The 12,818-nt window shown below is 49.5% G+C and overlaps 2 protein-coding genes across 2 annotated transcripts; one reads left to right on the top strand and one right to left on the bottom strand.

Annotated features, from left to right (window-relative positions):
* Positions 1–268: 268 nt before the first annotated feature.
* RAB24 (RAB24, member RAS oncogene family) lies at positions 269–8,653 on the bottom strand. Its single transcript, XM_081181630.1, has 9 exons — positions 8,509–8,653; positions 7,416–7,649; positions 6,774–6,842; positions 5,391–5,469; positions 3,378–3,445; positions 2,700–2,799; positions 2,503–2,553; positions 1,965–2,027; positions 269–788 (listed from the first exon to the last, which is right to left on the bottom strand). The coding sequence occupies exons 2-9, from the start codon at positions 7,530–7,532 to the stop codon at positions 721–723; spliced, it is 615 nt and encodes a 204-aa protein (XP_081037756.1). The 5' UTR covers positions 7,533–7,649; positions 8,509–8,653; the 3' UTR covers positions 269–720.
* A 98-nt stretch (positions 8,654–8,751) lies between these two features.
* On the top strand, positions 8,752–12,753 carry PRELID1 (PRELI domain containing 1). Its single transcript, XM_081185291.1, has 5 exons — positions 8,752–9,070; positions 10,662–10,887; positions 10,992–11,105; positions 11,624–11,702; positions 12,410–12,753. Exons 1-5 carry the CDS (start codon positions 8,979–8,981, stop codon positions 12,547–12,549), a joined length of 651 nt encoding a protein of 216 aa, XP_081041417.1. The 5' UTR covers positions 8,752–8,978; the 3' UTR covers positions 12,550–12,753.
* The last annotated feature ends 65 nt before the right edge of the window (positions 12,754–12,818 follow it).

Genomic DNA, 12,818 nt, shown 5'->3' with positions numbered 1-12,818 from the left:
GCCTGTTTATCACACACGTACACATCTATCAAATTGGCCAATTAAAAAACAACGCAGCAAATTCCTAAGCCTCCTCAGATGCTTGTTTTTTCTCCCTGTACCAATGCATGTTTCAACTGCTGGAACGTCGCAGAGAAACGTCAACCATTAGAAACTGGTGGTCAGCCCCTGTAGTAGGAGAGGCACCCATGTTTCTTCCCATCTCCTCTAAGAGTTTAGCCTGGAAACAAGTTTGAGTAACTTCAATAAGAAAACAAACCTAGCTGTGTTTCTCAACAACACAGGACCACAATGCGCTTTTATTTACATATACATAGCTTATTAGAAGCCATTTAAATAATAAAGCAAAAAATCAGGTGCAACACCATCAAAACAGCAGAACCAACCACTGCCAGAACAAGGTGTCTTCAGCGTTGGAGAGCCAGTTGTGAAAAAGCAATTCCTGAAGCGCGTCAAGAATTTTAAGTCAGCCTCTGGAAGGGATGGGAGCACAAGGCAGTCAAGGTCTCTGGTCAACAAGGCAGCAGAAAATCTCGCAGCGTGTGCCATGTTCTCCCCCCTCCCCCCATTCCAAGGAGAAGTGTCAGCAAGTGATGCTCCACAGGTCCAAAAGGGCAAAACATTCCATACAGCAGGGAAACAGTGTGAACTATCCCAAGACAGCATGAACTGCTATCCCAGGAGGGGAGCACTGCTGCTTTGGCAAAACAAGGAAAGAACTCAGTGATGGCAACAGCTATAAAAGTAGGTGGTAGTGTTCTTTTGGCTCAGATCAACTCCTTTCTCCTCTGAAAGCAGAACATATACAAGGGTTAGGAAAGAGGGGCAGATCTGTAGCAGCAGAATATTTAATGGCTCTGTTAAGAGGATTTCTTTCTCCCAGGGAAAAGTCCTGCCCTGTCCAGATCAAGTTTGCATACAAGGGGTAAAGACCAACACACAACAGATTATCCCCCACTCCCAACCCTCCCATGTTATCAACAATTATTACTATTACTTTTATTAATTAAATGTGTATACAGTCCTTCATCTAAAGAGCCTAGTGTGGTTCACAACACAAAAATACAAAATATATAATAAAAGCAAACCAATACCCTCCCCCTCCCACATCTAAAAAGCCATGGACCAAATGCCTGGTTGAAATGCCTGGTTTTCACCTTTTGCCTAAAGATATGCAACGAAGGTGCCAGGTGTGCCTTCCTGGGGAGAACGTTCCCCAGATGGAGTCTCCACAGAAAAGGCCCTTTATTGTGTTGCCACCCTAGACCTCTCACAGAGGAGGCACAAATAAGGGCCTCAGATGATCGCAGGGCCCAGGCTGGTTCATATGGGGAGAGTCTACAGACTATCGCAACTCCCCCTCCCTGACCCTCAAGTCTGTCCTGATGCCACACCCAAGTACCCAGGTGGGCACAGACCAACTCCACCCTGCTCATCCAGCCAGGTCTCAATGATACAGAGCAGAACAGCCTCCTCATCCACAATCAGATCATGGATGAGGGAGGTCTTACTCAAGAGCAAACCTGGCATTCAGCAACAGCAGCAGTAGCAAGTCCAAGAGCTGGCTGACAGGACAACTGCAATTCCCCAGGTGGAGGGGGGGCTGGCACACTGCACAGTCGCTAACTGCCTGTGCTGTGTGCCCCTTACAGTCTGCCCCACCTTCCACACTATACCTCCCCCTACCCTGAACCACTGCAGTTAGGTCCCCCTCCCCTGCTTTCCCCAGCTCCTCTCTTCCCAGAGGCAATAGAGTTCATTTGGAAATGCAGTTCATGGAGTCTCTGCTTTCTACACATGTAAAAAATCATGGGCATTCTTAAAACACTTTTTTTTCTTACTCAGCGTGTCCCCAAGTCCCACTTTCATGTCCAGGAAATATAATTGCACCAGAGGTTCTATGCATGTTCAGAAGAACATGTGAGCACACACACACAGTGGAAGTATCTTGTTCAGAAACTCACCTGTCATCTCCTGAAAGGCAGTAAGCTGCGCATAATCCTCAGCCACCTTCATGAAGAGCTCATCTGTAAACAAAACACAGCAACACAGGATTGGTGTCTCGCCCACAGCTGGCCTCAGTAGGAACACCTGAACTGACCTGAACTTGGGAGGCAGCAAATGGCCACTGGCTACAAAATTATGACTGAATGATAAAAGGGAACAAAACTCAGAAATAAGCATCCTGGATATCCTTTGGTAGACACGGTGATACCTTGAGACCTACTGCCCTGCCCCACTTGTCCACTCTCATCAGATTGCAGCCATAATCTTGAACTTATTGGAATTTGGAATTGTGGTGCAGTTCCACCTGGCGAGAAAGCATGGGCAAGGTACTCGGCATCACCCTTATTTATCAGGAGCCACAGTGACGCCATATGCAAACTGCCCCCAACCAAAAGGAGAACAGCAGTCTTCTCACTCTGGGTGTGACTGTCCAGAGGCATTAGCCACACTTAAGCACCATAAAGCCTTGCAATGCACCCTGGAAGCAATACTCACCCACATTCTGCCCAGTCTTACTGGAGGTTTCAAACAGCTCGGCTTTGATCTCTGAAATGACAGTATGTCAGACGGAAAGTTTTAGTCGTTTTACTCTACAATGGGGACCGCCGTTGTAGATGCACCAATGTTAAGAGCTCCTGGTGCACTGAGATTCCCTTTCTCTCCTCCCAACAAGTGAAGAAGAAAAGCCTAACCATCCGCATAGTCCTGCACATCATGGAAGTCAATTCCTCGCCTTCTCCTGTCCTCGTCCAACAAATCACACTTGGTGCCACACAAATAGATCCTGCAGTTCTGCAGAGAAAGAGAACAAGGCAAGTACTTCCATACAAGGTCAGTCTAGCAAGCAGGTATTGCCAAGAATCCATGTAGCCAAACCAACAGGACCCACCCTATTTTTTGTGACTGTGTTTTTTTTTAATTGTAAGTTTTAAAACTGTTTCATACTGTACTTTAAATTGTTGTAACCTGCCCTGGAACCTTAAGGTGAAGGGCAGATAATAATTAAAATGTAGTAGTAGTAACAGCAAAAATTTGACATGCCCAAAATGCAATCCTAAGGTGCACACAATTAACAGAACTCAGGGAATGGTTACACACAATGCTGTTGTGCTGCTAAATCCACCTGGGAGACGGTCTGGAAGCCTCATACTTCTGACCTTCCCAAAAACATGAGATACAAGTCAAGCAACCATGTAACTTATCAACAACTGGCCACCCTCCCTCCCTCCATCCCAATGAGGAACTTCCCTCCAGTGTCCCAGTATACAAATTATAGAATGATGCTCCTCTGTAAGACCAACATTCCCTGTGGCTCTCCCAGTGAGGTGAATATTTCTTTTCTCCCTGCCTGGAAATGGAGATCTACTTACCTCCTCAAAGTTCTGCAGCTCATTCACCCAGAATTTTGCTCTCTGGAAACTGCTGCTATCAGTAAGATCTGTGGAAGTGGGGAGGTGTCAAGACTAGATCCCACCCAAAAAGTTCATAAAGCAGATTCACTGACCCCTGTATATATAGGCAGAGTAACTGAGGTACTGAAATGAATAGGTTGGCTAGGAAAGAATTGCTCTCTTTCCCTGAAGGGCTCATAATAGAGCCTCTGTCCACGCATCTTGAGTTCTTTTGTGGCACACAACTGAAATGTGTATAATAAGATAAGGTAAAGGGACCCCTGACCGTTAGATCCAGCCGCAGACGACTCTGGGGTTGCGGCGCTCATCTCGCTCTATAGGCTGGGGGAGCTGGGTCATGTGGCCAGCATGACTAAGCCACTTCTGGTGAAGCAGAGCAGCACACAGAAACACTATTTACCTTCCCGCTGGAGCAGGATTTATTTATCTACTTGCACTTCATGCTTTCAAACTGCTAGGTTGGCAGGAGCAGGGACTGAACAACAGGAGCTCTCGCCGTTGCAGGGATTCAAACCGCCGACCTTCTGATTGGCAAGCCCTAGGCTCTGTGGTTTAACCCACAGCGCCACACACACAAATCCCCTTCCACGAAGAGTTAAAGGAAAGCTAATGGGAACTGCCCAGCTTTCTTGACTTAGACACCAGGGCTGGAGCAATACATTTTTTTGCCTGAGGCAAAGGGCAAAATGGCACCCTCTTTCCATGTACAAAAGTTGACTGGACTGGTAGTTGAATCTCGTCTCAACAGTGGCAAGAGGACAGTGTCATTCTAGCTTAGAGGACACAAGACAGGCCACGTGGCACACACAGCTCTGCCCTCCAACATCTCACTGTGTCTCTCTTACCACCATCAGCCTTCAACTGCCTGAGGCTCCTGTCTCATTTCACCTAACTGTACAGCCAGTCCTGTTGAGCAGCCATAGTTTGACTGCCTTGGTATGCCAAACCACAGTAGTATCACTGGGTAGAGACGTTTTCCCTCCTATTAAGGTAACAGCCATGCAGTTTTGTGTTTAGGCAAAGAAACACCAGGAAACCTCCAGTGATAGGGAATCTCCCATGGCCAACACAAATCATGTAATTTATCCCAGACTAGAGGTAGACTAACGATTTCAGCAACTCTGCTGCCATCATAATAGCTATTGAGGAGGAGATAGAACTACATGTGCAGCTTTCACAGAGTTGTCCTCTTAAAGACAGGAGCACTATAGAGGCAGCTCCTTGCCTCCCTTCTGGCCTTTACAGGGCACTCTTAAAGTGGCACCATGGAGAGGGAAGAGGGATGGACACAAATGAAGACAGGAATTGGTGTCTGAATGGTGCAAGGTTAGTGTTGCCCCTGACAGAAGAAGCAGGCTGCCATGTGGGCTCTATTTGAGGGCATAAAATGCATTTGGCAGGCGCTAGCTCTTTCCACAAAGACAAGCACAATGATATAACCCCCAAAGCACCGCATGAGAATCTCTCACTGCTGCTAGTTCTGAGGCAGAGCAAACTGCCCTCTCTATTGTGGAAGTGAAACTGCTAATAGACACAGCTTAGGAAACAAGAAAAGAGGCAGTAAAGCTGGCAAGTAAAGCAGCGGCTAAGTGCCCACATCCTGAGGAATTGGTATTTCCATGATGTTCTTAACTGGACACCTGCACATCTGCAGAGGAACCAACCCTGTGCAACTAGAGGGCAGTCTGTCACTGTAAGAAAGCGATGACAATGGAGAGATCAAGGGACCCTCAACCAACATCCCGATGGAAGGAGGGCCTGAGTTTGTAGCAAGCACTAATCCCCAAACAACATCCCAATTATACTCCCTCTGTATTCGTTTGATACTGTTCCCAAATATTTGCACACAAATCTCCTTCAGAACAATGGATTGGCTAGCACCGCCCTTTCCAAGTTTGTAAGAATGTTCTCCTAGCATTGGTAGTCCAGAGCTACATGGGTACCTGAGTTGGCATGCAAGTGAACTCTTACCATAACATACAATGGCAGCTTTTGCCCCACGGTAGTATATCCGGCTCATGGCCTCATAACGCTCTGAGCCAGCTGTATCCTAGAAAAGGGAGAAACAGTAAGAGGGAGAAACTTAGAATCCCAATGGAATTCAACATAGCACTAAGGAGCCAGTCTGCTTGTCTGTTAAAATGATTTCACTTCCCTGTACAGTGGTACCTCGGTTTTCAAACGTCTCCACTGATGAGCATTTCGGTTTTCGAATGCTGTAAACCCAGAGGTAAATGCTTTGGTTTTCAAACACGCCTTGGAAGTCGAACATGCCATGTGGCTTCTGCTGAGTGCAGGATCCTGAGGCCTGGCTGTCGGCTATTGAGTTTTCAGTTTTCAAAAGTTTCAGAACTCAAAACAGTCTTCTGGAGCAGATTATGTTTGAAAACTGAGGTACCACTGTATATTGTTCTGGGGATTCACCCAACCCTTCAGAGCAGCTTTAGGGGAAACACACAGCAACGGGGAAAGCCCAACCGCACTAGTGGGAGGCCTTGCGCTGGCGTCTGCTAACAGAACTGGGCAGTGGAATCCAGCCCCTAGAGCCTGGCATATAGCCCTCTTTCAATTAAACCCAAAACAGGCTGATCAAAGTGAAGGAACGAAAAGAAATACTGTCAGTGTTGTGGAGTACATAGAACGTTTGCCAGGCAGCTCAAAAGAAATAAAAGAATAAATACAATGATTCAGCTACAAGTGCGAAATAATTAAATAGCAGCATTAAACACACAGAGAGAAAACCAGTGTACAACAATAAACACCTGACATTACGAGCCGGGATTTGAAGACCACAAATTGTTTCAAAGGCCCGACTAAATAGAGATGTCTTTACATGGTGCCAGAAAGGTGTCAAGCAAGCATCTCTGGGGAGGCCGTTCCACAGTTGGGGTGCCACCACCGAGAAAGCTCTAAAGTTCCCAAACGGTGCCCCACAAACCTAACTCGGGTGGTCTGCAGCATGTCTGTGAACAACAGGAGCAGTGGCTGTTCTGGGACAGACCAGAAGCGACAGGCAGGAGGAAGTGACTTGAAAGGAGTGAAGACCAGGAGCCAGAAACATATTGTCTCTTATTGTATTACCATTTGTATTACAATTGGAATTGATATTGTATTACGAAAATCATGTAGCATCTAGCATAGTGCATTACAACAGAAAGAAAATTAGTTAAGTAGTGCACCAAGACCCTTAGCAATTTTCAAGCTGTTCATGGGGGAAATGTTTGGGAACCACTGTTCTAGAAGCCTTCTTACACTTGTCCCCCCTCCCCTGCACAACCAAAGCATGTCCCATTAGTTCTCTGGTACTTTATGTTTGCCACACACAGCCAGTGTCATTCCCATCTTAAGACTTACCCAGATTCCCAAAGTTACGGTCCGACCTCCCACTGGCATCACTTTGGCTACAAACGCAGCACCTATTGTCTAAAATAAGAAGAATACATATGAATGCAGCTGCACCACCTCATCAGCTCTTTGAAAGTAGCCACTAGTGGCAAACAAGTATTTCTTCCAGACGTCCAAACCAGGAAGTTTTTACAAATAGGAAAAGAATTGCTGCATCCCCCACTCCTTTTTAGGCTGTCAGAGCATCACAAACAAATGACTAACACAAGTACATACTGACAGGCAAGCTAGTAAATATTTCTGTGGATTAGTGACATCAGTGAATCTCTTTGCAAGGCTACCTTTAATAGAGGCTACCTTTAACAGATAGCAGATACTAGCAGTTTCTTTCTTTTTCCTAGCCAACATGGCCCCTTCTGATATGGCACGTTGTCTTACGGGCCTTCTTAGTTTCACTTTCTTTTAGGCTTCAAAGTTCCTTTGTGGTTACAAACCGCTCACCAAATGTCCATTTCACAACATACAAGATTCACTGATAAAGATTTAAGAAGTGGAGGGGTGGGAGCGGAAGAGGACTACAGATTGCTCAACCCAGTTGCCACTTGAAAGGCTCTCCACATCTGCCCCCCACCCCCCAAAGGACACACTCACGTTCTGGTAAGGTCCCACAAGGAAGCGGTTGTGAACGTATCGCTCCACCAAGCTGGTCTTGCCCACGTACTCTTTGCCCAGCATCACAACTTTGGCATCCACACGCTGCCCGCTCATCCTCTTGCCCTGGCAGCCGTGTGTTCCCCTCCAGGTGGTCCAGGGGGATCCCCAACGCCCCCACCTGAGTCGGCTGGCGTAGCCTAAGACAGATGCAGCTCAGGTGGAGAGGCTCACCTGCAGTAAGCAGACGAGGAAGTACAGCAAGTGACTCAGGAGCAGCACCTCCCCGTTCCCACGTCACCTCGAAAGCTAAGAGGGCTCCAGTAGGCATAAGCCAGAAGGCCTGGCATTGCCCGGAATGCAGGTGTGCCCTGCATCCTCCACAGCAGTTGCACGAAGCTACAGTGGTACCTCGGGTTACATACGCTTCAGGTTACAGACTCCGCTAACCAAGAAATAGTGCTTCAGGTTAAGAACTTTGCTTCAGGATAAGAACAGAAATCGGGCTCTGGCGGCCGGTGGCAGCAGGAGGCCCCATTAGCTAAAGTGGTACCTCAGGTTAAGAACAGTTTCAGGTTAAGAACAGACCTCCAGAACGAATTAAGTACTTAACCCGAGGTACCACTGTACTGGCAGGCAGTAGCAGCTCTTCAAAAAAATGCGGAGAGGGAGGCAAAAAGGGCAATACTATTCACAACGACAACAAGAAACGTATTTCTCCAGCACTACCCATTTCTGCGGCAGCTGCCCACCGGGGTGCTGCCCTACGCTCTAAGGGGCTGGACTAGATGATCCTCGGGGTCCCCTCCGACTCTACCATTCCGCGATTCTACGCTGCTCTGTCCCCAGGGGAGGGGCGCATGGGCTTCCCTTGGCCTCCACGAACTCCCCCCATGTGGGCGCACAGGGGCTGAGGGACTGGCCCCAGGTCTGGCAGGACCCTGGATCCGATGACGCGGCAAGGGTGATCCTAACAGGAGGCTCCCCGGAGGCTTCGGGACAGCGCTCAGCGCCCAGCCCCGGTTGCCCGGGCGGCAGGGGCTGGCGGCTTCTGCAGGGCCGGGCTGCGGAGGGAGAGGGCGGCGGCGCTCACCCCGGTCTCATGGCGCTGGAGCCGGTCGCCGCTGGCGGAGGCGGGAGGGAGTCGGGACGCGGCGGCGGCGGCGGGGGAACGAGCCGCCGACGGACCAGTTCCCAGCCAGCGCTGCTGCGGCGGCGGAGCAGCCCGCGGAAGGGGGCGGGGCTTCGCGGCGGGGCCGGAAGCGCGCGGCCGCGGCGGGGCAGGGCCTGCGTCCCCAAGCGCGCGAGGAGGGAGGAAGCAGGAGGCTGGCGGAGCTGAGGCGGCGGAAGCGCCTGGGCTGCTCGTCGCGGAAGTCGCTGCCGCTGCCCTGCCCTCGCATGGCGGCCGCTGGGCGCCGCTGGCCGCGATCTTCGGGACTGGCCGTGACGCCGGAGAGAGGCCTCGGCGAGCGAGAGGCCCGGGAGGCGTAAGGCGGGCCAGGCCGCCGGGCGACCGCCGCCGTTTCCTCTCCGTCTCCTGCAGGATCGGTGACCGCGGAGGTGATGGGGAAATACTTCCTGACCCTGAGCGTCCTCAAGGGGCCCTGGGACCAAGTCTTCGCCGCCTTCTGGCAGCGCTATCCGAACCCCTACAGGTGAGCGCGGGCCGTGGGGTCTCCTCTCTCCCTCCCCCTCCCCAGTAGGAAGTGAAAAGGGCTGGGCTGGGGGCGCACAGTGTTTTCCTCGTAGGGGATGCCGGGCGACAGCCTGACAGAACGATACTTTCTCCCTCCCGTGATCCCTGCTCCCGTCATTGGCTCCGGAGCAAGCCCCATACATTTCGGGTGGCCCCGCACTCGGGGCAGATGCGGCATTCCCAGCCCCAGCCTGTTCACGTACATACAGGCTGCTCGGTTGGCTGAGGCTTGCCGCTAGGGGAGCGCGCGTCGGGGTGCTCGCAGCCCCGAATTGGTGGGCTCAACCTGGCGATCTGTGCTGCCCCCAGCGGCGGTCTCAAGACGGGGTAATGCAGTGGGGGAAAGTCTGGCAGGAGACGTACGTGCTGGTGAAGCAGTTGCCTTTCTTCTCTGCCTTGGCCAAGGCCGCTGCATGAACCTTTCACCTAGTGCGCCGGGAGAGGCTTTGTGGCCATCAGGGTGTAATCTTTGATAGCCTCTTCTTTGAGGCTAAGCCGTCGGAGCTTACTGTTTACCGATCATTTGGATTTTGGGAGGTGGGGCAGGGCAGGGATTTCTATAAACAGGAGTAAATAAGATCAAAAAGATTTGCTAGATGATAGATTGGCATAGGCAGATATGCTGGAGGTACGGGTGTGGTGTGTGTAAAAAAATATCGAAGTTTGCTCTGGAAGAGCCATTTTCAAATGCCACAGACAACCTTTTCTCTTTGCCTGCTGCCTTGACTCTTGAGGAAAGCATCCTCTTAACCAGGCTTCCTCAAACTCGACCCTCCAGATGGTTTTGGCCTACAACTCCCATGATCCCTAGCTAGCAGGACCAGTGGTCAGGGATGATGGGAATTGTAGTCTCAAAACATCTGGAGGGCCGAGTTTGAGCTCTTAACACTGCTGTAAAAGTGCACATGCACAGATTTGTGTTTTCATTAGGGATCAGTTGATTAAAACCAACTACTAGCTTCTGGTGGTGATTGACTTGCCTGTAAATCAGCCTGTAAATCATCTGACACCACCGGGACCTCAGGTAATCCTTTTTTTCTTTGCAGAGTGACTTGAACTCAAGCTGAGCTACAAAGGAAGATCCCAGCCAATCTAAGCAGGGCTTGAAGTCAGCACTGATTAGCTGAGTGGCACTGTCATTAAGCCTCAATTTTGGCTAGGGTCAGCTACATTTGGGAGCTCTGCAGCTCCCTAAGCAACATGTTAACATCGTACATGCCATCTAGTGGAGGTGGCTTGGGAAAAACTGCTAAACTGGGGCCTAAGTGGGACAGAGGGAAGCAGTCCAGCTAGGAATGGCATTCCACTCTGCTGAGTGACTGGATAGGAGGCAATGTACTCTTGTCACATGATTATGCACATAGGAAAGCTTAGAACAGCCTTCCCCCAATCTGGTGCCCTCTGGGACTTACCAACTCCTATCTGCCCCAACCAACATGGACATCAGCCAGGGACAATCAGAGTTGTACTCCAAAAAAACAACTGGAGGGCACCAGTTGAGGAAGCACAGCTTAAAATGAATTCGTCAGACGCTCTTCTCTCCTCCCCAGCAAACATGTCCTGACAGAAGACATTTTACACCGAGAGGTGACAGAAGACCAGAAGCTGCTTTCCAGGCGGCTCCTCACCAAGACCAACAGGATGCCTCGCTGGGCAGAGCGCTTCTTTCCATCCAATGTCGCCCACTCTGTCTACATCCTCGAAGATTCCATTGTGGACCCACAGAACCGAACCATGACCACATTCACCTGGAACATTAATCACGCACGTCTTATGGTGAGCAGGCTTTGAGCAGGGCTAGCAGCATAAACTCCTGCAGTGTTTCATCCTATGGGGGGAGTTGATGGTCATTTTGTTGTGCCATCTTTTGTGCCTTGCAGGTGGTGGAGGAGCGGTGTGTTTACAGAGAGAACCCTGAAAACAGCAGCTGGACAGAAGTCCAGCGGGAAGCTTGGGTTTCCTCCACTCTGTTTGGTGTCTCGCGTGCTGTCCAGGTGAGTGGTCAGTGACCCGTGTCTCTTGATATACATCAGCTGCAAAGAGGCAGTCTTAGAAGAGCTCAACATGACGGGTACCTTTGGATACTTTTGTAACTGGGAACTAGGGCTGGGCGATATCAGCTTTTCAACACTGTGGTGTATCACCAGCCAAACATCACAGTTTGGTGATGTACCGCAGTGTCGAAAAAAACAAGATGCATTGGCCTCTGCCCGCGAGACACAAGGTGAAACTGCCCCTGCTCTTGGCTCAGGCGCAGCATTGGGGCTCCTTTGACCGCTTGCTGCGGGGAGGAACTCAGGAGTGGTGGCAGTTTCACCAGTAAAAACTGACATCACGGCCTGCTCCTCATACAGCTCCTGGCCGATATATTAATATATCACCCAGGTCTACTAGGAACATAGCTGATGAGCCAGGCTGATTCCTCTGAGTTCAGGTTGTGTAAATGAGTGGACTCCGGCGGTGGCATTCATTATTCTTTTCTCTGCTCACTCCCCCTGTATTCTTGTTTTAGGAGTTTGGCTTGGCCAGGTTCAAAAGCAATGTGACCAAGAGTACCAAAGGGTTTGAGTACGTGCTGGCCAAAATGCAAGGTGAGTACTGTGGTGGTAAAGGAAAGCGTCTGAGAATATGCCACAAGCAAACAGTGGGATGGAGTTCCTAAGCCTCCAGCATTGTTCGCACATTCAGGTTCTAAAAAGCACAGCTCCCTTTTACCAGTGCCAAGATTCCCCCCCTTTAGTTTACTGCACCCATGAAAGCATGTAAATTTTGTTGGGAGAGGAGCAGATTTGCTGCATCAACCGGACCTTAGGCTAGCACCGAATAGGGTAGAGCTTGTTCCATTTTCTGCAGGAAGTTCCAAGAGAGTTTTGGGTTGCTAATTTCACCAGTCCTGCTCCAGAGTAGTTTCAGCATTCAAAACCAAGGAATGAGGTGAAGACAGAAAATGCAGCTTTAGAATGTCTGGAGCTACCTTTTGGGGGGCAGGCGTCTTCAGTGCTTGTTCTAGGTAAACCTGTAGACTTCAGACTTTTAGCTAGTGGGAATATGGACTATTGAGAAAACAGCAGGAGAGTTCCCCTTTGGCTCCCCGTTTCTCTTTTAACAATTGGTGTTTCTCGTGAACGTTAAGGCTAGATAAAATAACACTTCCTTAACTATGTGGAAGGAGATGCCCACTGTAGAGAGTGATACCTAAACAAACAGAGGCAGCAAACTAAAACCCTTACATTGATTTTTTGTTCAGACCTTCAGGCAGTTCAGTGGACATACTTAAGAGCTTTTGGCTTTATTACAGGTGAAGCACCATCCAAAACCTTGGTGGAAACTGCAAAGGAGGCAACCGAGAAGGCCAAGGAGACTGCCTTGGCAGCAACTGAGAAAGCAAAGGACTTGGCTAGCAAGGCAGCTACTAAAAAGAAGCAGCAATATGTTTGAAAAAAACTCAGTTTTCCTGCTGTGGGGAATAGAATGCAACAAAATAATACTGGAAGGCTTACCTGTCTGTAACTAAGCGTCTCTTCCCTTGGGAAGCATGTCTCTAGCTTTTGTGTTTTTTTTTAAATTGAAACTATACAAATCTGACAATCATCTTCTTTCTAAAAGGTGTAATTATCATTAAAAGAATAGACTTCAAGTTAATCCAGTGCCAGGGCCTGTTCCTCAGGTGGGCACCAATTTTCAAAGCTGTGACTAAGCCAATAGAA

This window comes from Podarcis bocagei, assembly GCF_964188305.1.
Source record: "Podarcis bocagei genome assembly, chromosome: 2".
Lineage (NCBI taxonomy): Eukaryota > Metazoa > Chordata > Lepidosauria > Squamata > Lacertidae > Podarcis > Podarcis bocagei.
Note: the sequence above shows the minus strand (reverse complement) of the source record. Positions and strands in the feature narration are given on the sequence as shown.